Below are 25,530 nucleotides of genomic sequence, written 5' to 3' on the forward strand. Positions count from 1 at the left end.
AATAAATGAATCCAATTAATAAAAATCATAGGTTATGGGGAATGAGCCCGTGTGATGTTGTGAAACCCACAGCACATTTTAAGCTACCTCTAATTTAGTTCTCTTAAATAGGGAGAAAAAAGTAATTCTTAAATTAGAGTTACATGTTTGTATATTGTTAAAATATATTTGCCCGCTCCTCAAATGATCCTTTGCTTTATGAAGGTTTCTAGCCCCCTAAATTTTGAAAGACTAGCTTGGGATAGTTCCAGATAAGAAATTTAACATTGTGAAATTCTTGTTTTATGACCACGGGTAAGAAAAATTATTTTCTTATTCCGAAAATAGTTTTCAAACCTTTAACAGAGATGATCATGAATCTCAGCTACTGCTTTTAGTTTTAAAATAAAAAGAGTTATTTATGATACTTTTCTCTCAAGGAACTATTTCTCTAGAAGTTAAAATTTTCTTTAAATGGAGGATCGGTGATATAATTTAGTGTCTTTTTTACTTTCTTTATGGAGATTGCCAGACCAGCTCTTTTTGACCAGCATGTCGTGAATTCTATGGTATCTGACATTGAAAAGGTTGACTTGAATAGTATTGGATCTCAGGCCCTTCTCACCATTTCGGGCAGCACAGACACTGAATCTGATATCTACACTGAATGTAAGTCTTCTCTTTTTGTTTAGGGCAGGGTCTCCCAACCTCAGCACTATCGATGTCTTGGGCCGGATATCTACCTCTTTGATAGGGCAGTGGGACTGTCCTGTGTATTGAAGGATGTTTAGCAGCATCCCTGGCCACTATCCCCTATATGCCAGTAGCAGTCTCCTCCGAGTTGTGACAACCAAATATGTTTCCAGACATTCCCAAATGTCCCCTTGGACTACAAAATCATATCTGTTTGAGAAACTCTGGTTTAGAGAAATACTTTTAAGTTTAGAAATTGGTCTCTATTTTAAAACAGTTGTACTTATTGATTGTGAAAAACCTAGAAAATATAGAAAATATTAAGAGGAAAATAAAAGTCATCTATAATCTCATTGCCTAGAAATAATCCAAATAGAAAAAACCTGGGAATAATCAAAACAGTTTTGAGAGTTTTCTTCCAGTTTTATATTACTTGCATACGCATTTCCATGCATTTTGCACTCTTGGCATCATATGGTGTATAATGCATACCAAAATGATATCTCAATGCAATACTGTTTTTCAAAGCCGAAATGCCCTGCTTAGGTTTGGACAATCTGACAGAATTTACCAAGCCAGTACGTGTGACCGGACAACCAAGTTCCATTTCCCAGGGATAACAACCCACTATTTCTCCCATCATCCCTCTCTGAAAACACCAAAAAATGCAGCCTCCTATAGGCTACAGCACACTGCTCTCTGGGGACAGTCCAACCTCAGTCCTGCTTTCTGTTTCTTAACATAAAATTATATTACCCTTTGGGATTCAGTAAACCTCAAACTCTTTAATAAAATGATAGTCCTTAACTGCCCCTTTAACTTTTACATGCTAAAAGATTATTTATTTAAGTGGCTCAATTCTGCAGAGCAGAAGTTAATTTTTGCTAAAGATAAAGGATATTTCAGAAAGCAGGAAATCAACAAGTCTAGCTTAGTTCAGTCATTAGGTTTCAACTAATCTGTTACATTTAATGAAAGCATTGCATTCAAAATGAATAATCATCTCTACTGATAACAATTCTTCCCTAGTATATAGTATATAAACCTGCATTTCAATATATACCAAAACATATACACTTATGATTAAAATTTTGAAGAGTAAAGAACTAAGGATTTTTTGTTAGTTTCCAGGATATGAAAATAATTTCTTTAACACATTTAATTTAATCTACCTGTTTTGCCCTTTTATTCTATAAAATTATTAATGATTTCTACTTTTAGGTTTCCTCTTGGGTTCAAAGTAGTGTGCAATATTCTGCTTTTTTTTTTTCTTTTTACATGGTAGATGACTCTATCACAGTGTTCCAAGAACTGAAAGATCTCCTTAAGAAGAATGCCACTGTGGAGGCTTTTATTGAATGGTTGGATACTGTGGTAGAGCAAAGAGTTATTAAGGTATTTTTCAATGACATATTCAGAAAATAAAATTTTGTTAATAGTAAATGCTAAACTGGCTGTAATTTCTTGAATGGTGGGGGATGGTGATAGGCTGTGTGTAATAATGCTTTGAAAAGCTTTTGAAACCCTAGCAATAAGAGAAGTCAAATGTCAAGAATAGAAATATGGCAGATTTGAGAGCACTGGGCACAGTTGCAATTCTATTTATCGTTTTTTGACAGACTACAAGACACTATTCCTTCTCTATCAGTCAATAAGGTTTCAGCTGTGTAACATCAGTAGTGAAAGATAAACTTAGAAACTGGAAAGAGCTGGCCCTTTTCTTAAAAAGCACGTTTTCATAAAAGCTGACAGAAGATATGGTTTTAAGTATTTACATTTTTTAATTCCAGGAGCTCAGTATTTTGTGTTTTCATGTGGTTTCTTCAACTCTTTCAGTTAACCTTCAAGTCATCCATCATGAAACAAGGCCATAAGAACAAATATATCCATCACCAGTTGGTGTTAGCCATTCCATATCAAGGAAACTAGTTATAGTGTAGGGACTTTTTTTCTGGAAGGAAAACAGATTATCATTCAGGACCAGAGAAGTCAGAGTTAATCATTCACAGAAATATATAACCCTTCCTTCACACTTCGCCTTCTGCTTTTTTTAAAGCTCTGTCAAAGGAAAATTAAGAGAGAAAATATTTTGTAAATTATTTCATTTTGTTGTCCAATTTATTAGGTAACAAAACCATATAGAATAAAGATCTATTAACCTGAAAAATGATGGCAAAGCCAGATGAAAATTAAAATCCCTAGACACATCATTTTATATGATAAAATAAATGGCATGCCCTGTCAATCTGTCCATTTGTCAGACAGTTTTTCTACCTCTTGATCTTACGTAGGAAGCATGTAATAATGAAATGACAGATTTTATAGTTTCATTTTGTTCCTTTACTTTTAGACCAGCAAACAAAATGGAAGATCATTAAAGAAGAGGGCTCAAGACTTTCTGCTAAAGTGGAGCTTTTTTGGTGCTCGAGTAATGCATAATCTCACCTTGAACAATGCATCTAGCTTTGGTATCTTATGTGCTTTATAAAACTCTTCTTAGGTGAATTACATCATTCATTCCTCAGTCACATTTCCTATCAATTTTTAAGCATGTGGCACTGTCATTTCTCAAATTGGACTCTTGAGCCAGTAGAGAATGTTTGGTTTTAGCCTGGGTTTTGTAGTCAGACCACTTGCAGAGTTAAATCCTAACACTGCTTCTCTTTGGCTTGGCTTAACCCAAGTTAGGCTGCTCATTGTAGAAATGGGAGAATATTTCTTTCATTGGGTTATATAGGCACTTGAGTGACGTGATATGTATAAAAATACATTGCCAGAACCTGGTAAACACAATAAATAGCAGCTATAACCGTTACACTCCATCAGTGCCTAGATAAATTTTCTTTGTTAAACAAGCAAATAAACAATAATTAATACATTATTTTCCAAAGCCACTATTCATTGAAATATGGCAAATGTTTGCATCTTTTCCAGGAACCTGCCCTCATAGTTGTATTCCAAGAATCAAAGACCAGCTTAGCAGACATGCTGTCATATGTTTTTGAACCATCTATCCTGATCTATACAACTTATGAAAAAATTGAGTCAAATTAACTTTGTCAAAAATTGAATACCTTCTTTTTCCTAAAATTTCTGAGATTCTTAGTTTGTAGTTATAATGCTATCTCCTGGACAGTACCTCCACATTTAGTAGTTGCATTTTGAGAAATCCTCGCATTATAAAATAGGTTACAATTAACTAAATTGGTTCATTTAATTTTTAACAGAATTAGATAAAATCAGTGAACTTGTATTGAGGGATGAACAAAATATATTGTCTATTATTTGAAATATGTTGCTTATATTTAAGGTTTCTTGAATTATACAATATTTAAACCTGATCTTATTATGAAAAAAGACTTTTGTTGGAAAATCTGTTGAATAGTTAAAAGAAGTTTAAGGTTTTCCAGGACATCTTCTACATGAAAATTACTTTTCTCCTTTTTTTTCAAATGAAAGAGCATTTTGTTTCAGGCTAGAAAGACATCTTCTTACTTGATACTTTTCTCAGATCATGTTGGCTATTGTCTAATTATTTAGTACAAAGTAAACAGAAATAGAGCAGAGTAGAGCTTATCACACTCCAATGTGTGCCCTCTTAAAGCATAAAGCATGTCTCACTTTCATCCGAATTTTCCTTTGATGTAATTAGTGGCCAAAGAGCTGGCAGGACAGTACACACAGTGAGCTGGGCAGGTGGTACACAAAAAGATTAGAGACCCAAGTTAAGCATGTTGGTCTTAGCAGGTCATTTAAAGTCCAACAAGTATTTGTTTATTTCAGTTGCTCCTTGTAAAGTGTTGCGAGATGGTCACAAAGATAACTTGACTTCTCTCTTTCTCTTTCCTTCTCTTTCTCTCCCTCATTTCATCTCACAATGCCCTCTCCCCATTCCCTATCCATAAACAAGGTTCTTTCCATTTGATCCGAATGCTTCTTGATGAATACATTCTGCTGGCCATGGAGACCCAGTTTAATAATGACAAAGAGCAGGAGTTACAGAATTTACTGGACAAGTATATGAAGAATTCAGGTGATTTAAAATGTGTATCTTGTTTTGCATATTTCTTTGTTGAAACCTAAGTTCAAGAATTTGTAAGCACACATGTTAAATGGATTTATAACAGTCTCAGATTTTACCCCCAAAATGTCACTACTAACACAGGATACTAACACTAAGAGAGCCCTATTTTTTCTTTCCTCCATTGGTATGCAGAGTAGTCAAGGTACTTTACTGGAAACTCTGAAGAATACAAATCAATATTCTTAACTTCTGAGAACTCAGATAAAATTGGAGAAGTGACGATAATACAAAAATAACTAGAATTTAAGACAGCACATGTGGTATTCCACCTTATAAATGGTGTAGAGATGAGTTCTATAGGAATTTAAAGAAGGAGGGACACAATATATTTGGGATGTGATGACTTGCATTTTGAAGGCTGTTCACTACAGAGTGGATTATTTAGTGCCCTGAAGAACACACCTACATCCACAAATATACAGTTAACAAAAACCAGCACCACTGCCAACACCAAAGATCTGCCAGTCTTATTTCCATTAAACACTTCTCAGGAATTTCCAGATTTATGACGCAACCCTAGAACATTTTCAGTTTTTTTTTTTAACTTGGGCTTATCCACTAGGAATGTGGCAATGATATTAGCTTTCCTATTTAAAAAAATCTTTCCAGATGCAAGTAAAGCTGCCTTCACTGCTTCTCCGAGTTCATGCTTTCTGGCCAACCGTAATAAAGGGAGCACTGTTCCCAGCGATACCGTGAAGAATGAAAGCCATGTGGAAACAACCTATCTTCCTCTATCATCCAGTCAACCTGGAGGCTTAACCTCTGCTCTGCACCCATTCCCTGCTGGGAATACAGACAACATGCCGCTCACTGGTAGGCTGTGAAACAACCAAGAAAACCACATAGGCTTCAATATGTCTCACAGGAAACTATTCCTTTGTTTTCTTAAAGCTGGTAAACTCCAGGCATTTCAAGAATAAAAAGGCTTATCTTCACTGACTTATAACAAAGCTTTATAATATTTTTGTGATTTTCAACATTTGTCATTCACATTTTTATCAATGCCATTTTTAAGATAGGTATCACATTTTAACATACTCTCTTAGTTATATCAGAGGTCCCAATAATTGGTTATTTTCATTTAGTGGAAGAAAAAAGTAGATTAGGTGTTCACAAAATCATTAAAATACTTTGAAAGTCAAAAAATATGAGCTTCTTATTTAGTTTTGGATTTTGAGGAGACTTTATTTCTCCTCCATTAAAAAGTAGATTCAGCTATTTTAGGATAACCATTACAATAATTTTCCTCTTTGGTCTAGGGTCCCGTTTCTGTCAATCTGAATGTTTATGGCTTAAACTAGCTACTAGATAATACTTTGTCTGCTTATTGCCTTATGTCTTCTTTGAAATCCTTCTATATACCTTACTTCATTGGACACACAAAATTTTAAACCTGGAATGGGTAGTTTAGGGGCGTAATTCCACCAACAGAAAATTGGAGACCCAGGGATTTGGTGGCTTTCATAACTCATTGCTCATCAGTGGGGTTTGTATGAAGTTTTGAATGGACCGCTTTGAAGCCATGGTCATTTTGACATTATTGCCCTTTTCTTTTACCCTAAACTTGAAACCATTTAGCCTTCAGCTTGTTTTTTAATTACAGAGAAATGTGAACAGCAGACCCCTTGCCCTTCCCAAGCTTGATCTCTAATCATCTTTATACCCACGGAAGGATGAAGCCATCCCAAGCTTTCCTCCATAGTCACTAACTACAAAAGTTGCCATTGTTGTGAAATACACTGTTGTGATGCTGTTTTTTAAACCTAGAGTTTTATAGGTCCCTAGTCCCATTATTTTTGGAGGTTAGAAATGAACTAAGTTGGAAAAAGGGTATAGTAATAAATCATGCATAATTTTAAAAGATGTGAAGCCATCTATTTTTAACTTGCCACTAGTGAATGCTCTGGTAACTTTTTTCCAGGTCAAATGGAGCTTTCCCAGAGCTCTGGTCATCTGATGACACCACCCATTTCTCCAGCCATGGCGAGCCGAGGAAGCGTCATTAATCAGGGGCCAATGGCAGGGAGACCGCCGAGTGTGGGCCCAGTACTGTCAGCCCCGTCACACTGCTCAGCATACTCAGAGCCTGTTTATCCTACTCTCCCTCAAGCCAACCATGACTTTTATGGGACCAACTCTAACTATCAGACTATGTTTAGGGCACAGCCTCACACCCCATCAGGACTCTATCCTCATCGGCCCGAGCACAGTCGATGCATGGTCTGGAGTGAACAGCAGCTTTCTAGAGACTTCTTCAGTGGCAGCTGTGCTGGGTCCCCATATAATTCTCGGCCATCTTCCGGCTATGGACCATCCCCACATGGCCAAGATTCACACAGTATGCAGTTTTTAAATACAGGAAGCTTCAATTTCCTGAGCAACGCAGGAGCTGCCAGCTGCCAAGGAGCAACATTGCCTCCTAATTCACCTAATGGTATTGAAATGTTTAAAGAATTTTTCCTGGCTTTTGAGTCGGCAGTAGGGCAAAATCAGACATTGAGTTCTACCTCCGGTGAACAGCATGTCATCCCATGTAGAGCCTTCTCAAAATCATAGAATCTTAGATATTTGGAGCCAATTTCTGCCACATACAAACATATCCCTAATTCTTGTGACTTTATTAAAGTTGCCCTTCTAAATGTCCTGCATGATGCAAAAATATTATGTCAAACCATATGTTTGAGACCAACCTTAATAGCCCAAAAGAAGAATGTTCTGTCCTTTGAAAATTTAGTGAATAATGTTTCTTCCGGAGAACTAGCAGCAGATCTTAAAGATTAGGACCCAAACAGTGCCTCCTGTTGAAGTACCTTGAGGTTACTGAGTTGGAAAAATCTGTGGACTTAGTCAGCCACCAAAGTAAGCTTTGTGTAGAGGCTGCTCTGATGCTCCTCTCCTCAGTGTAGGCCAGTCCTTCTCCCAGAAACATGAATCTATAAATAAAATTGGTATTTGACAAGTAATCTTTGTGAGAGGCTGATAGTGCCTTTTTTTTTCTTCATAAGCATTGTAAGATCTTGTTAATTTAAATAAGGGAAATATAAGAGAGGTGTTGTCTTACATCTCAAAATTGATAACACAATAATGCCTATGTATTTTTTAAAACAAAAAACAACATAATGAACCATATCCATACATAAGCACAAATCCAACCATATTGTAAATGTAGATGTAAATGTAATATTTACAGTATGATATCTCTAGGGCTCTATCCTATTACCTTGTCCTTTTTTATTATTTTCCTGGAACATTACTTGTAATAAGTTAACTCTACATTCTCAACATTTTCTGTTGTAGGGTACTATGGAAGCAATATAAACTACCCAGAGTCTCACAGACTTGGATCGATGGTGAATCAACATGTTTCTGTCATCAGCAGTGTTCGCTCCCTGCCTCCCTATGGTGACATCCATGACCCGCTCAACATTTTAGATGATGGTAGTAGAAAGCAGACCAGCTCGTTTTATGCAGACACACCACCTGCAGTTGCATGTCGAACTCCTGTAGTAGGTAAATTATATTAACATTTCTTGAAAACGTTCTTTAAAAGTTGTTAACCTCAGCTATGCAGTGTTAACTGGGCACTCACGTTCCCACAGTTGGTTTATCACTTTGGATCTGAAGTTATGTTTCTGAATCTGTTAGTAAAAGCCTTGCCATTTTTCTATATACATGTCACCATGCAACCTGCTAGATCTGGTATTCTTTCCAAAACAAATCTCTGGAATCTATTATGTATGCAAAAAATTCATGTAACCTGTCAAATGCAGTCCAAAAATCTGTTAAGTTTTACAAGGGCAGTAATGGTATCTTTTTCTCACTTTCTCTTGTTCACTGTTGGAAGCAGGGCCAGTGTCAAGAGCTGTCTTTGGACTCCATAATCTCCATCAGTATCCTAAAACCACTCCAAGTTTTAAAAAATGGTGACTTGTGATGACGGTTACTATAACTTTCTCAGTTGTATGTAAAATGTGATTAGATACCTCTGTAGAAAATGTTGCTTTCTTATTCTATAACATACATTTTAAGTAAAAATGAACAAAACTGTATGTTTGCCATGAAGTCCCCTAGCTTCTTATTCCAGCCAGGCTCCTGTCCCTAAGAAAATACAGCAACTTGTACTAGATGCATCACCGACACCCAGCAAAAAGTCTGCCACATAGTAGGAACTCATTACATCACTGAGTTGAAAAAAGGGGCAGAAACAAATGCATAGATTTCGTTTCTAAACCTGCTAATAAGGTATCAGAGGGCAAGTATTATATCCACATAAGTATCAAGGCGGAGTGTTAATGTTTATATGAGATGATTGAAATCTTCCAATGGAACTGATTTCAGATTAGCATAAGTAGAGGGCATTGACACCCAAACAGAGCATAAGGGAAAATGAAATAAATTGCATCTCTCCTCACTCAGTGTGTTTTTCCAATAATTCAATAGGAAGCACTTCTTCCCTTCCTATGACCATCACAGACGCTCCCTGAGCAGTCTGATATCATCTTATGCTATCTGCAGATGGTCATTGCTTCTGGGTTACTCTAGTGAAGCAGAAAATTCCACTTCAGGAAGTTTCCTCACTGTGAGACTGAAATGTACGGAGTTGCTATTGTTACTATTAGTTCTGTTTACTTGTAGTGATAGTGGATGCTTTGATGAAACATAGTTTGGGTGTAGGACAGATTCTAAGCTTCAGTTGTCAGAGCTGGCTTACAAGTAACTTGCAAAGAGGGCTTCAGGGAGAAAAGAGGGAATAGAGTAAGTGAATGAGTGGCACAAGGGGAGTTAGGACCTATAATTATATTTCCTTAATTATAAAGCCTGGTTTTTAGTGACAGAGATGATGGTACTTAGAAAAAGAAGAAAAACAGCACTGAGAAGGCAGGAACCAAAAATGCAGGAAAGGTAGTGCTAGTGAGCCAGTTAGTAAAACGTTCTGAGGACCTACTATTATGTGCCGAACCTCATTTTAGGTGTGAGGTTATGGTGGTAATCAGGTCAGAGTTCCTCCTTGTAAGAAGTTTACATTCCAGTAGGAAGAGATAAGGCAATGAAAATATAAACAAATGCATTAAAAAGATAAGTTCAGGGCTTCCCTGGTGGCGCAGTGGTTGAGAGTCCGCCTGCCGATGCAGGGGACATGTGTTCGTGCCCTGGTCCGGGAGGATCCCACATGCTGCGGAGCGGCTGGGCCCGTGAGCCATGGCCGCTGAGCCTGCGCATCCGGAGCCTGTGCTCCGCAATGGGAGAGGCCGCAACAGTGAGAGGCCCGCGTACCGCAAAAAAAAAAAAAAAAAAAAAAAAGATAATTTCAGTTACTCTCAGGTCAATTAAATAGGGTAAAATGACAAATAGTAATGGAGGAGCTGCTTTAGGTAAGGTAGCTCGGAAAGGATTCCTGAGGCAGAAATATTTGAGTTGCAAGTTGAGTGATAAGAAGGAGGCAATGATGTGAAGATTTGATGATGGAGTTCCAGGCAGAAGAAAGGGCAAGTTGCATAGTTTCTGAAATGGGAACATTTTGGGAAAATTCAATGGGCAGAAAGAAGGCTCATGTGTTTTGAGTACGGTGAATGAAGAGAGGGGAGTAAAATAAATCAGAAGGCAGAGACCAATTCATCTAGGGTGTTATGAACCACGGCAAGGACCTAGGATTATGTTCTAAGGGTAATGGGAAGTCATTGTAGCATCTGAGAAGAGGGACAATTTAATATACACATCAGCAAGATTATCCTGGCTGCTCTCTGCAGGGTGAGGGTCATGAGACTAGTTAGGAGGCTGCTGTGTTGGTCCAGGTAAGAGAAGATGGTGGTTTGAACTACAGTTGTGGAGGTGCAGCTGGAAAAAGGACGTAGACTGGGGATATATTTTGGTGATACAGTTGTCTGAATTTATGTTTGAAATTGAATTTTCTTTGTGAAATGTGTTGAAGGAAAATTTGTGGGAGAATAGCAGGGGGAAAATGGAAGAAAAGATAAGCATTGCTCTGAGAAACCATACACACTCAAATTTAGTACAGATATATGTGCTCAATGCACAAGTCGTAAAGTGAGTGGCACAGAAAAAAGAAAATGTCAGTCAATTTTCAATTGCTGATTATATTTTCCCTTACAGCATCCAGCCTGCAAACCCCAATTCCGTCCTCCTCATCCCAGTGTATGTATGGAACTTCCAATCAATATCCAACTCAAGAAACCCTGGATTCCCATGGAGCAAATGGTAGAGAAATGGCATCCTCTCTACCACCAATCAACACTGTGTTCATGGGAACAGCAGCTGGAGGCACTTAAACCAGCACTGTTGGGTAGGGGTTGAAACTTGAAAAGTCTCTAGCACTCACATGCTATCTACTCAGACTGCTGTCAGAGAAAGAAAATGGAATATCCAGTGGCACGGTATTGTTTTTCAGGTCACTGGTGTAAAACTATGGACAACACCATAGTGAATGGAAATATTCGCAGAGTTTGCCTTGCACACAAGTTGTTTAGAATGTGGTCCCGTTATTAATCATAGTTTCAAACATTATCAAATGGAACCAGTGGAGCTTTGAAGATGCAGACATTTCAACTCTGAAGATTTAATATTTCACTTCTTAATTTATTGAAAATCTGTGTGCTGTTTCACTTTTGGTTTTTAAAAAAGAGAAACATTTATTTAATGCTTTTAAAATACCTTTAATTTATTAGGATCTCAGAATCATTGTTTACTATCCCTTATTTGACAAAAAGTCAAATGTGTATGGCTACCTCCTATGGAAATGTTTACAAGATCAACACTTAATTCAATTCAGCCTCGACCAAAGTTGCTTGACTTTCAGTTTCTGTGCATTAGTATGATGATTTCTGTTACATAGCAGTGTTCCAATTCTATGTAACTGAATGGAGATTAAAAATGCTTTCCTTCTTTATTTAAAAAAGATAGGAAGAAATACGGGCTTCCCTGGTGGCGCAGTGGTTGAGAGTCCGCCTGCCGATGCAGGGGACACGGGTTCGTGCCCCTCTCCTGGAAGATCCCACATGCCGCGGAGCGGCTGGGCCCGCGAGCCATGGCCGCGGAGCCTGTGTGTCCGGAGCCTGTGCTCCGCAACGGGAGAGGCCACAGCAGTGAGAGGCCCGCGTACAGCAAAAAAAAAGATAGGAAGAAATAAAGTATGGAAATATTTTTAAAGGCTTGGTTGTTCTCAGGGCTGGTTCTGTTTCTAAAGAATCCTGGGGATTTGCAGGCAAAGCTCCTTTGTATATCAAATTAAAGAGTAAAGTTGGTTGGTCAAAACAATAATTCTAGAACATCTGCATAACAGATCCATGCATATAAAGAAATTGTGATTTGTAGACTGTTTGAACTTCTGCAGATGTGGAAGCAGTCTTTAATCGAGAACTTTGCTTAGAAACTGAGAGTGAATGAGTGTTCAAGGGTCATCTGGATGCAAAAACAAACTCAGAAGTGAAAGATTCATTACATATAAACTAATACAATTTGATACACCATTTATCTAGCTCTGTTTCTTTTTCTTTTTCATATGTCTTAACTGAAAGGTCTGTTGTTAAGACTCATGGTCTATAATGGGAAGCTTCCATTAACTTTACAGGCTTCTCCTTTAGTCTATGACAGGTCTTCTATTATTTGTATTAAGGATTAGGTTATACTGTAAGCCCTGGGTACATTATAAAAGGATCTGTAAGCCCCAAACACCCATTTTACATCATGATGTAATTTGGTAGAGACAAACTGTGGAATTGTTATTCAGCAAGCAATAAACAATTATCTGTGGACTTGTTGGAGTGTTGCTGCCATTTGCTCAGTAATATGTAGTTTATGAGCTAATTAATTAGCAGAAATATTTTGCAACAATAACAAATCATGAGTAGTAGAAAACTAAGTGTTCTATTCTTTGCTATGGTAATATCATAAGAGTGCAAAGGAAATGAAATTAATAAGGGCTTGGACTGAAGAAGAAAACAAAACAGCTTTAAGAAGTGATTGGGGGGCTTCCCTGGTGGCACAGTGGTTGAGAGTCCGCCTGCCAATGCGGGGGACACAGGTTCGTGACCCGGTCCAGGAAGATCCCACATGCCACGGAACAGCTAGGCCCGTGAGCCATGGCCGCTGAGCCTGCGCGTCCGGAGCCTGTGCTCCGCAACGGGAGAGGCCACGACAGTGAGAGGCTCGCGTACCGCAAAAAAAAAAAAAAAAAAGAAGTGATTGGACATAAATCTTAAAAATTGAGAACCAAATCTCCATTTTATGGTAATTAAATATATATTCAGCATCTGTTTCATGTCTGTCACAATGGCAAATACAAAGATGAAAAAGATGAAAAAAACACAAAGATGAAAAAGTGCCAATACCTTTAATAAGTTTTGATGTAATGATGAAGGGGTGATAGGATGTAGAAGCTCAACTGAAGATTTTTGAGTAAAAAACAAGGTGAGGAAAAGATGTTTAGGGAACATCAGGCAGCAGTTGGAGGGAGGAGGTGGACTTGTTAGGAAAGGAATTAGCCTAGGAATGGGCCACTCTGAAGGCTGTTTCTTTCATCCAGATGCTCAGCGGATAAGTGCAGAGACTTAAGGGGAAGAAGAGAGAATGAGGAGGGGAGAGAGAAAGAAGCACAAGCATCATTTTAAAGAAACATGAGGGTAATTTCAAAGACTACATTGAAGGATTGGCGACTGACTAGATAGAAGGGAAAAAAAAGGAATATGTCACTAGTGGCTCTAAAGTTTTCCTTAACACTATTTGCAAAGTATTTCAGTGTAAATAGTTGACCCTATATTGGTACTCCCTCCAGCCCTTTTAAGGTGAGGGAAAATGACTGGAGCAGGGAGAAGCTCAGAAGACAAGTGAGCAGTGTCTGGGTTTCATGTGCATTGTAACAAGGTGCTAAATTTTGACGACAAAAAGACTAACTTGCTCTTTTCCCCAGGTAGTGAACTTGAGTTTATTGCTATCAGAGGTAGCACAGTATTTCTCAGTGCAGGCACCATTGGCTTTCAGGCAGGACAGTTCTTTGCTTTGCAGAACTATTCTGCATACTGAACAAGATTTAGTATTCCTGGCCTCAACACTAGATGCCAATGTACTCCCGACACAGCATCCAAATGCCCCTGGAGAGGCAGTGCTATTCCAGCACGAACTGACAGTGACAGCCTCTTTAATTTTATCAAAAGGAGCTTGAGACATTTAATACCTTTCTGCCCACCAGCTACACTCATTGTTTAAGAATTGTTTCCTTCATGAATCTAAAACTTGGCTGTTTAAGGCATTTTCTGTTATTCTTTAGGTTAACTTTGATATAGTTAAGAGGATCTTGCCTAGGTTTTTATGTTTTTAAAAGTAAATAAGTCATTCTTCAAGTAACTGTTAGAAGTTGTGGAGTATCAGTTATAAAGAAGTGACCTGTTCAAGCTAATGCTTATGCGAATTGCAAAATTAAGGTTAAAATTTTTTAAATGCTAGGTTTATTATAACTCAATTCTTGGGGTACTATCTTTCAAATCTTATGATATGGTGGTTACTAAATATAAAAGACATGAAAAATGAATGTTTCAATTAATTTGGTGGATTCTTAATACAATTCAGAGACCAAGAGCCTATTTTGTAACAACTTGAAGAAAAACTAAAACCCAGCTACGTCATTAGCCTAGAATCACAGATCAGAATGGATCTAGTTTATTTTCTTTTCTCCAGGTAGAATTGCACTAAGAAAAATTAGAGCTATCCTCAGTTATATGTTCCCAAGTACACTTTCAGGTCAGAAAGCGTTTTTTGTTTGTTTGTTTTTTAATAAATATCCAATTTTATTTACAAAGCATTAAAGCTTGAGCAAGAAGTACCCAAGTCTCATCTCATACAAAACTACAGAACATTAAAAAGCAAAACACTGGGGAGTGGGGAGATGACAAAAGGGAAAAAGAGAATATGCATATATTGTACAAATTGAGAAAATCAAACTGAAATAGACAGGTTTTAGGAGCTGAAAAACATTCCAAAAGCATAAATAATTATTAGGAACTGCTGCCAGAGACTCTCTGACAGGGCTGAAGTTGATTTTCTCAGTAGCCAGTTTAGAAGGTGGACAGAGCTTGAACAACCAAATGCTCAGGCTGAGGACACCCAGCTACTCTTCATGTGGAAATAAGGCAGAAACCTCTTGTATCACACAGTTTGCATACTACTGCAGTGTACAGTACAGAGAGAAACGAAATGGAAATAATGTCTGCAAAACAAAAACATGTCTAGTGACCCACCTACCAATCTCAACCACTGGTCTGATATGAAATAGGAAATGAAATTCACAAAATGAGCATCTGAGGAAAAAGCAGTGGCATCTAAAAATATAGACATTTTGCCACTGAGTCAGGGAGAGAGCTCTTGCTTCAACTACTGAAAGTTTTGGTTCTAAAGACGGAATGGAGGAGGCTCTTGCTGATGTGTTCTACTTTGATTTCTATGCTAAAATCCAAAAGGTCATCAACTTGTTTGGCTACCTATCGGAGCAACCACCAACTGACAGAGATTTCCCAATAAGCACAGTGTTTAACTCTCCTTTGAAAATACTGTGAAAATGGTGATCCAGATTAAGCACTTCCAACCAGCTCAAAGCTGTACTCAAGAGAGGCTGGAGAGCCTCCTCCACACCTGGTTTCTTCACTCTGGATTTTCAGAGAATTTCAAACACCTAGTGTACACATCCATCCAATCTGCTACTTTTATACGAAGAACAGCAAAAGCAAAAATTAAAACTTTTTTAAAAAAAAGCTAAGCAACCTTTCACAGAAAGGAAGTGACTGGAAACATGTATGAAGGAAAAGGGGTGTGGATACAAGGAGGGGAAACGCGATGACTGATGGGAAGGACAGATGTCCACGAGCAATGATAAAAAAAAAATGTTCTTTAATTTTTTTTTTTTTTTTTTTTTTTTGCGGTACGCGGGCCTCTTACCGTTGTGGCCTCTCCTGTTGTGGAGCACAGGCTCCGGACGCGCAGGCTCAGCGGCCATGGCTCACAGGCCCAGCTGCTCTGCGGCACGTGGGATCTTCCCAGACCAGGGCACGAACCCGTGTCCCCTGGATCGGCAGGTGGACTCTCAACCACTGCGCCACCAGGGAAGCCCTTCCTTGATTTTTTTATTTGAACTGTGTTGTTGCTGCTTTGATTTTGGATGGTTTTATTTTAGTCCTTGCATAGATTTCCCCACCCCCAGTAAAAAAGAAGCCTGCTGAGAGACACCTCAGTTTGTTTCCGTCTCTAGAAGCCAGTACAGGTAAAGCAATACAAACTACTGATGATTATTTGCTGGAGACAAATGAACTAACTATCTTCAAAAACCATGATTAATGAGAATGAACCAATACTGGAGGGAAACATGAAATGCAAAGAATACAAAGAAAAACCCTGACCCTCTTATAGCTCAGCTTGGTGAGCAAAATGTTACAGTATGTTTAAAAAGAGGGGGCTTTTCTTATCTTTCTTCCAAGAGAGGTTTTTTTTAAAAAAAAATAATTTAAGCTAAATTTCAATTACAGTTGTGAGGTAAAATCTTTCTCTTTGTTTCTGCTTTGAGAGAGAAGAGCCCATGGGACTCTCAAGGTTGCCCAGGTCAAAAGCTTATTTTGGAAAAAAGAAAAAAAAAAGCTTATTTTGGAAATGGGGAGGGGGATATTTTTCATTGACATGGTGCCTAAAGAGGGCAGGTGCACTGGTATTTAGTGTCAGGACCAGGGATGTGAATATCCTGCAGTGTGTGGGAGAGATCTGAAGAACTGTCCCACTTCAAAAGCCAGTAACACTCTATGGAGAAATAGAGGTAGACCACTAGGCTGTGAGGGGATTGCCTCAAAACTTTGCCCAATAATGGCAATCTGTATTAAATGTTATTTAACTAATCAGATCATCTCTTCAGGAACTGTGACTGAGAAACTCACACACACAACCTAGAGAAACAAACAGGCAGAGGAGTAGGGCCAGAAGCAGAGAGAAAGAAAAGGAGAGCTAGAAAGAAGCTGAGTTGGGAGAGGGGTCCAGCAGGCAGCAATGGGTGGGCCCCTCTAACGGGGTGCTGAGACAGCCCCAGAGCTGTGCCTGTGCCATCTTGACCAGTGAGGAACAATGCCAAATGCTCCTCTTTCCATTCAGATTTGCCCTGGGAGCCCTTAAAGGACATGGGCTCCGTTTAGCCATCCAGAGTATAGCTGCTCTGACTACACCCCCAAGTCCACAACAGTATGTGTTTCCTCTTCTTCAGAAAAACATGATAAGCAATAAATTAGAGGCTCACTGATTATGTTTTTGGATCACTGATTTATGCTTATACAAATGCAGTCCACAAAAATAGGACAAAGAATACTGCCAATCCTCGAAAATCAGCTCACATGGTGCATTATCTCTCCCCTCACCTCTCACCCCCAAGAAAAAAGAGAAGGAAGGAAGGAAGGAGGGAAGGTGAAAAGAAAAGAAGGAAGGAGGGAGGGAGGGAGGAAAGGAAGGAAGGAAAGAAGGAAGGAAGGGAGGGAGGGAAGGAAGGAAGAATTCTTTGGCGGTGCAGTGGTTAAGACTTCACCTTCAAATGGGTTGTGGGTTCAATCCCTGGTGGGGGAGTTAAGATCCCACATGCCTCTCAGCCAAAAAACAAAACATAAAACAGAAGGAATATTGTAACAAATTCAATAAAGACTTTAAAAATGGTCCACATCAAAAAATCTTAAAAAAAGAGAGAAGAAAGAAAAAGAAAGAAAGAAAGAGACTTTGAGATAAATGAATTCTGAAACCCAAATCCAAAGTTTCATCTTTTCAAAAAAGCAGGAGGCAAATGAGAGCATGTTCAAACTTCCTGGAAAAGGATATTACAGGTACTCAGATTTCTTTATAAGCCTGAGTAAAAGGGAGTGAAATTAATTGTCATACAAGTCTCACAATAACAGCTATGAGCTCTTATAAGGCCTGCAGTAATAAACTGTTCATACGGTATTTTGAAGGCAGATTTACAATCCTAGGTGAGTTATAGAAATTTAAACAAAAACCTTCCAGAAAAGTAAACAATAATGATTATGGCATACGGGACATTTTGTGCTTTGGGAATGATAAGAAATGATGAATTTATATAAAAGGTCATTATACTATCTCACTCAATTATTGAATTCTAAATTAAATCCTTGAGTTTGTAAATGGCAGAGAACACAACCTGTCTGTTCCAAAAGCACACTGATTAAATGAAAAGAAAATAAATTTCAGTTACTCCTTGATTATAGGCATTAGCAATGGCTGGGAAAGACTGATAGTTTTAAGTAGACTCCAGTGAACAATCTATTCGCTAATTTTGACATATCTGATTACAAAATAAGGTCTTATCTCTGTTCTGATTGGTAAAAAGGTCTTTGATTAGTTTTCTAATATCAAAATCTTATAAATAGTGTTTAATTTTTGTTGATATTGGCTACATAATACTATGGTAGAAATGTTTCCCATTTTAAAAATAGTCTATTTCCAGAATGAGCAAAATAATTTAGTTTTTTTGTAGGATCTAATCCATTTGGAGAGATCTCTGATTTTTTCCCAAATTTCTCTTCTAATGTCTATAATTTCAATCATATTCATGCAGATGTTTAGGAAGATAAAATTCACCATTCATTAACAGTAGTTTGACCTTTTTACTTATCAACATCAGGGGTTCTAGTAAAAGCCTCTTTGCCCATTCAGTAGCATGGGAAGCTTTTTGTGTGTGTGTGTGTGTGGATACTGTATTATTTATTACTCTGTAAAATAATAACAAAGAAACTCAATAATCAAAGAAAATTGAAGCATGAAGAGCATAATACTGTTATATTTCTAAATAGCACAACTAAAAACATAGATTCCTGTTCCTATTAAAAACTTTATCTCATTATTTACAAATATTTCATTTACTCTCAAGACTTAAAATTTACTTATTGCTTGAATATTCTTAATGAAATGTCTTGGTAGTATTCTCAGGCTTGGTTAGGTTTTGTTACTGGGTAAATGTGTTAAAAATGCCAAGAAATACTCCATTTTATCCCACATTTTAACAAATGTGTCGCTCGCACTGGTGATAACAAGAAGAGACAAGGTCCCTTCCTCATGGACCTTACACAGCTGGTTACTGTTAAAAAGTAATTAGTTGAGGTTGCTTCATGACTATTTTCTATGTGGTTAAAGGTTTTTTCTTGTTTGATTAATCTAAACCCACTCCTCCCAGAAACTGCACTGAATTAATTAAATATGGGATATGAAAGCAAAAAAAAAATTCAGGATAACGTTGCAAGATCTCAGTAATAAAAAAGAGGAAGCTCTATTTTCTATTTTATTCAGGTAGAAAATGGACAAACACAAATAAATATCATATTCTAAGATTTTTAAAATAAGATGTAAAAGAAAAAGTATCTTTACTTAATAAAATATTTTGATTCCACAACTTCCATTTATTACGGATTTTGCAAACAACAATTTATATATCCTATTGTAATTACAGCAAAGAAAAATAGACTGTATCTCTTGCCTACCTTCTTACTTTATCACACTTTCCACATGGGAAAATAGTTTTATGAGGTATTCATTTCAGTAAGAATTGACTTTTAATATCTAATATGCGAATGAAAAACCTATTAGCAGAAAGAGAATAGTGGTGGGAGGTTAATTTGTAATCTGTGCCTATCCCCAGATAATTCAGGAAGGTATGAATAAAGATTATACAGGGTACATGCAATATTAATACATTTTAAGGAGGAATGTAGATTGGATTGAATTAAAAAGGATTCAGGCATGCCTGTCTTCAGTCGAGATTGAGTATAAATTCTCTGATTAGATTCCTGTTAGATTAGCTGAAGCAGCAATGTCTTTGATTCCAAAATATGAGTGGTAATTATCTCATACCTATTTATTTGAAAGCCTGCAGCAAAAACAGAGGTTAATGCCTTTTGCAGTTCACAAAAGAATAGGATTGAATTGGAATTACATTGTTTACTACAGCGCTTTCTTATGAACACAGGATTTCCACATGGGATGACAATTTTTTCAGCATTCTCAAATTCACATTACGTGAACTATTTAATATCAGTATCTCTAACCATTTCTTCTTCCACTGAGAGGACTCCTGTGAAATCAGCTCCTCATCTAAGCAAGGGAAAGATTCAAGGACTGAACACCTTGAGTGGGAGGAAATGACAATTGAACCAACTAGACATTTCACAACCTCCCTCTAGTTTGAAGAGTGTTTTGTTCTAGCTGCTTTATGCTTGGAATTTTTTTTACAAACGGTAATAATTATTCTATAATTACATTAAATGCCAGCTTCCGTGATCTTTCTTGAACTCTGTAAAACTGCAAAGCAATTCACCTAGGTGATGATGAACTTTCTAAATTAGACTTAGTATACTGATTTAATGTGGATACAGCTAAAGCCCAGTGGGGGCAGCTGATTACTTATGGTTATAAATGTTAACAAAATGAGCAAGGAGGGTTTTAGTAATTCTCTCTCTCTTACACACACACACATTTCATTAGCTAAATTGCTGCTCAAGTATAATCTTCAAAATGATAAAATCATAACTCTTACATAAATTGAACAGAAATCAAATATTTTCTTTGTCTCTATACTTAAAGGGGGTATCAGTAAGATGTTACTGGAGAATTCGAAGATCAGGCAATCAGGAATGTGGAAATGAATTTGCTAATAGATGCAAAGAGGGTTGAGGCAATAAAATGTAATCTTTGGGGTAACCTTTTCTATAGGTCCAAAATCATTTGTATACCTAGCAAATAAAATTTATTTACATTGTTAAAAAAAAAAAAAGAAGAAGAAGTAATTAGTTGAAATTGTGAAAAGAAGTGAAGGATCTCAGAGAAATTAAAACAAGAATTGAGCTCCTGGAGATGCATACTGGGCAGGGATAAGGTGGGAGACCTTCCTGAAAGAAGTGATATACTGAGACTGTGGAAAAAGCAGGAAGTAGAGGATGTTGAGGAAGGAAGTTGTGGTGACGGAGGGATGAGCAGGCAGGACAAGTTCAGGACAGGAATCCAGCACGAACGGAACCTATGACTGGAAGCAAAAGATGAAAAGAGGTAACACAGCATGGAGAGCTTGGAAAAGCAGCCAGAGTGAGTCTAGAAAGACCCTCCTGAGGCTTTCATGATTGTGGTGATTTACTGATAAAACATGAGAAACTTATATAATTGTAAAGATCTATAAAGTATGAGAAGAGGCTGGTAAGAATGTCAAACTGAGATGTTTATAAACTCTGAAATGCTAAAATATTTTCATCATGAGAACAGCATTGCTTTCTTAGAATCCACTATTAAAAATAGCCTTTAAGCCCCTTTTATGTGTTCCATGACAACACATAATTAAAGAAATTAATCTCATGGTTTTCTTTTTTGTTATTGGGATATATTTGACATATAACACTGTATTAGTTTTAGGTTTTGGCTTTCTTCATGAGGGTCTTAATTAAGGTCTCTTTTCAAAAATGATGATTTCAGCCAATAAAATAAGTTTTAATAGAACTCACTATTCTTTTTCCACAAATTCAGTCCCAGACTTCCTCCCTTGAACTATCAGGGAAATATTTAAATATCATGGAAAGGAAAACTATGTTAATGCTTTTAAGTGGCATTTTTCTATATTGCTGACGTGATTAATTTTAACCCTAAAGTTGAATGGAACTAAAGGTGAAGAGAAGGTGAAAACCAAGATTTCTTAGTGTGGTGCGGTCACTGTACCTCTTTTCTTAAAATAGATGTTGTAGCGTCTTCAGGTAAAATTGGGTGAGGAACACATTTACAAAAGTGAAAAATTAACTGCTCAATATGATACCTGCTCTAAAGTAAAGAGAAACCGTTGTTTTTATTAGTTAAAAACACGGGTGGTGTTCTTACCAATCAATAGCATGACGGTCAGAGATTTACAGCCCTGAAGCATCTTTACACACTGAGGCAAATATGAGCTTCATGGGCAGTTTGTTAATCCAGATTTGTCATCTAGCTTTGAGTACTTTAGCTTATTAATGCTTTATACATGACCTCTATGGAAAACAGAACTGTTTCCATATTTTTAAAATAAATTTATTAATTTCATTTATTTTATTTTTTGGCTGTGTTAGGTCTTCGTTGCTGTGCACAGGCTTTCTCTAGTTGCGACGAGCGGGGGCTACTCTTTGTTGCGGTGTGCAGGCTTCTCATTGCGGTGGCTTCTCTTGTTGCGGAGCACGGGCTCTAGGCACGTGGGCTTCAGTAGTTGTGGCACGTGGGCTCAGTAGTTGTGGTTTGCGGGCTCTAGAGTGCAGGCTCAGTAGTTGTGGTGCAAGGGCTTAGTTGCTCCGCGGCATGTGGGATCTTCCCGGACCAGGGCTCGAACCCATGTCCCCTGCATTGCAGGCAGATTCTTAACTGCGCCACTAGGGAAGCCCTGTTTCCATATTTTATATTATAAAATGGCAAGATTTCTTGCCTTTGAATTTTTGAGGTAATATTTTGTATTATTTGCCATCCCCTCTCCCAACACATGTACTGTTTTTCACTCAATACACCTTGTTTGGATAGCTCTACAACTTATAATATTCATTTCAACTCTCCACTACTGAAAGAAACTTCGCCTAGAATATGTACCTAAAGATGGTCTCTGATGTATTTTCACAGGAAGCTGAATATTCAGTTGCCCGAGGGGTAAGAGGCACTGGGACATCAAACTAGCAGAGAGCCCTCTGAGGAAACACTGATCCTCTGGTGAAAGAGAACCTCCTGGCATATCGGGGGTTCTCTCACATCCTGATGCTCCCCAGGGAGTATAAGGGAAAAGTGGCCAAGAACTGACTAGTGAATTCTGGAAACCAGAAAGAATAGCTTGTCTTTGACACATGCTTCAGTGCTAAGTGACTTGCCCTAGTGAAACTCCTGAATAGCTTTTCGTGGGCTCCTTGCATTTGAGAACATGTGACCATCAAAAGTTCAGAGAGTGCAGCAGGGACTAAGAAGATCAGGATGATGTAGAATAGACTTGAGTTATCCCAGGAAAGGCACCACCCCAAGAACCACAGGCTTATCTTTACACTGAAGTGAGCATTGATGTGGTTGTTCAAGTTTCTGTTATATTATGAAGACAGGAGTAACATAAAATATAATCTCAAAGTAGAAGCAAAATATGTAGCAATTTAAAACATTTACGACAGAGTCAGACAAATCTATGTTTGAAACCACATTAGCTGTATGACAAGTTAAATAACTTCTCCAAGACTCAGTTTTCTCATCTGTAAAATGGGCTTAATAATTTTATCTACCACAAAAGGTTTTTGTGAGGATTAATTGAGCTAATTAATACTTATGAAATATTTAGCATGGTGGTTTCTGACACTGTACAGACTCAAAAATGGTGACTCTTGTTAATTATTATTCAAATCCCATGAAATCAGTTTGCGTTGCTTTCATGCAGTGCAAACTCTTCTTGTGTGTCTTTATGTGTAATATAGACTGCTCTATTACTAGAGTTATCTAGCAAGATAACTTAGGCTGGTGTAGTTAAATAAGAATGTACTATGTAAAAGTAAAGGAAAAAAATAAAACGTGGTAAATCATTAACTACTCCAATATGGTTTTATAGAAATGACATCCACAGAATACAGTATGATCTGATTGTTAGATATAAAAACATGATTATAAGAAATATTTTAAAATAACTGGGCTTCCCTGGTGGCGCAGTGGTTAAGAATCCCCCTGCCAATGCAGGGGACACGGGTTTGATCCCTGGTCCGGGAAGATCCCACATGCCGCGGAGCAACTAAGCCTGTGCGCCACAACTACTGAGCCTGTGCTCTAGAGCCCACAAGCCACAACTACTGAGCCCGCGTGCCTAGAGCCTGTGCTCTGCAACAAGAGAAGCCAACGCAATGAGAAGCCTGCACACCGCAATGAAGAGTAGCCCCCGCTCGCCGCAGCTAGAGAAAGCCCGCGTGCAGCAACAAATACCCAACACAGCCAAAAATAAATAAATAAAATAAAAATAAAAATTTTTGAATATATATTAAAATTTTAAAAAATAATTTGTGTTTATACATATTTTGCTGGTTTCATACAAAGATGCAGATTCTTCCTCTATGAATCAATAATTCTGGGAGGAAATTGTCAATGTTTATTTCAGTCTGACTGCCTTTGTTTTCAGACCTATAATACCCAGCCATAAAAATATGAGATTTTTCTATGAAAATTTCCATCAGAAAGAAAATATTTTTCATTGATTAATTTTATTCCCCATTAAAAGTCAATTAAATTAGTATTTTTAAAATGTAAATAGTTAAATTTATAATCAGAAATTATCAATGTGTTCGATATTTCTAATACCTTCATAACTGCAAAGTTAGGGACAAGCTTTCTCTTCTCTGTTTTATTGTTATTTTTTAACAGATCTTTATTGGAGTATAATTGCTTCACAGTACTGTGTTAGTTTCTGTTGTAAACCAGAGTGAATCAGCCATATGCATACATATGTTCCCATATCCCCTCCCTCTTGAGCCTCCCTCCCACCCTCCCTTTCCCAGCCCTCTAGGTCATCGCAAAGCACTGAGCTGATCTACCTGTGCTATGCTGCTGCTTCCCAGTAAGGAGAACAACCCCAGCCAAAAGCACTCTCCCAGGCTACTGAGCTGAACATCCAGTTGTTAATTATTGAACATCTCCTCCAAGATGTTCTGTAGGCACCCAAAGCTCAGCATGTATGGGGCAGGAGCCATTGGCTTCATTCTCAGATTGTGTTCTCACCATGTTTTCCCTCTCATCATTATGAGCTATGGAAGCCAGAAACCTGGAAGACATCCTAAATTCCCCCTCACTGCCCCCTCTTCCAGTCGCTCTATTCCTTCCGGTTATCTTTCTGAGCTCTCATCTCCTCATCCTCATAGACCACATCCCAGTGCAGACTCTCATCTCTTATCAGGATTATGGTATTAGCCCCAACTCGATCAGTTTCTCCATCACTTCCAGAGGGAGCTGCCTTCAACACAAACTGCACTGCTGCTCAAGATTGGCCTCTGGCTCTTCTCTGACCTCGGAACAGGGCCCAAACTCGTCAGCATGGGTCTAAGGCTTTTTCTCTTTTCCTGCTTGGACCTAATATTAATCAATATAATGTATATGCTCTTTGGAAATTTGTCTGTAACTGGAAGCTTCAGAGGATATTTAGATATTGAAAGTAATCACTGTGTAGGTACTGGGATTTCCTTTATGTTTTGTGGTCAGAGTAGAAAGTATAGAAATATGAATAATAAATGATCAAAAGAGATGAAATGCTTATAAAAATCAATAGATTTAATGGCTCTAAAATATTTCAGGATGTTAGCATTTGACACAAACAACATTGAAGGAAGCCTTATTTAATGGAAAATTTTGGCTCATTTATCAGTCTTCCTAATGTGTGACAAAGTGATATTGAAAGACTGAGGAAATAGACCTTGATAGACCTCAATGACGTACAGGCAGATAGAGGCTTACGGAGTCTAAGCTTGAGATTTTTAAAAAGTTAATATATAGGAATTTAATAAATGCAATAAACTCTCTTCCTCTTCCTTCTGCCTCTCCTGTGTTTGACTGATTCTTACTCAACCTTCCTGTATAGATTTACATTCTCTAAGAAATCACTCCTGAAACCCCAAAGTCCAAGTTAAGGTCCCTCCTATACACTCCCTTTAAGTTCTATATTTCTCCAACATGATACTTATCATGTTAGTTGCTGTCTCCTGAACTAGGCTATAAACTCTGGGTTGGCTGAGGTG

At 37.7% G+C, this 25,530-nt stretch overlaps 1 protein-coding gene across 1 annotated transcript in view; it reads left to right on the forward strand.

The window, feature by feature from the left end:
- RFX6 (regulatory factor X6) overlaps window positions 1-11,046 on the forward strand; it is a gene marked incomplete at both ends in the record, with an annotated part of 57,041 nt that extends 45,995 nt beyond the window's left edge. The window contains 8 exons of the mRNA XM_081250940.1: window positions 504-648; window positions 1,958-2,067; window positions 3,023-3,140; window positions 4,583-4,705; window positions 5,366-5,572; window positions 6,681-7,193; window positions 8,057-8,269; window positions 10,871-11,046. Coding sequence (XP_081107066.1) covers window positions 504-648; window positions 1,958-2,067; window positions 3,023-3,140; window positions 4,583-4,705; window positions 5,366-5,572; window positions 6,681-7,193; window positions 8,057-8,269; window positions 10,871-11,046 — 1,605 coding nt within the window. The remainder of the gene's footprint in view (window positions 1-503; window positions 649-1,957; window positions 2,068-3,022; window positions 3,141-4,582; window positions 4,706-5,365; window positions 5,573-6,680; window positions 7,194-8,056; window positions 8,270-10,870) is intronic.
- Window positions 11,047-25,530: the final 14,484 nt, after the last annotated feature.

The sequence above is a fragment of the Mesoplodon bidens genome (genome assembly GCF_964165515.1).
Source record: "Mesoplodon bidens genome assembly, chromosome: 12".
NCBI lineage: Eukaryota > Metazoa > Chordata > Mammalia > Artiodactyla > Ziphiidae > Mesoplodon > Mesoplodon bidens.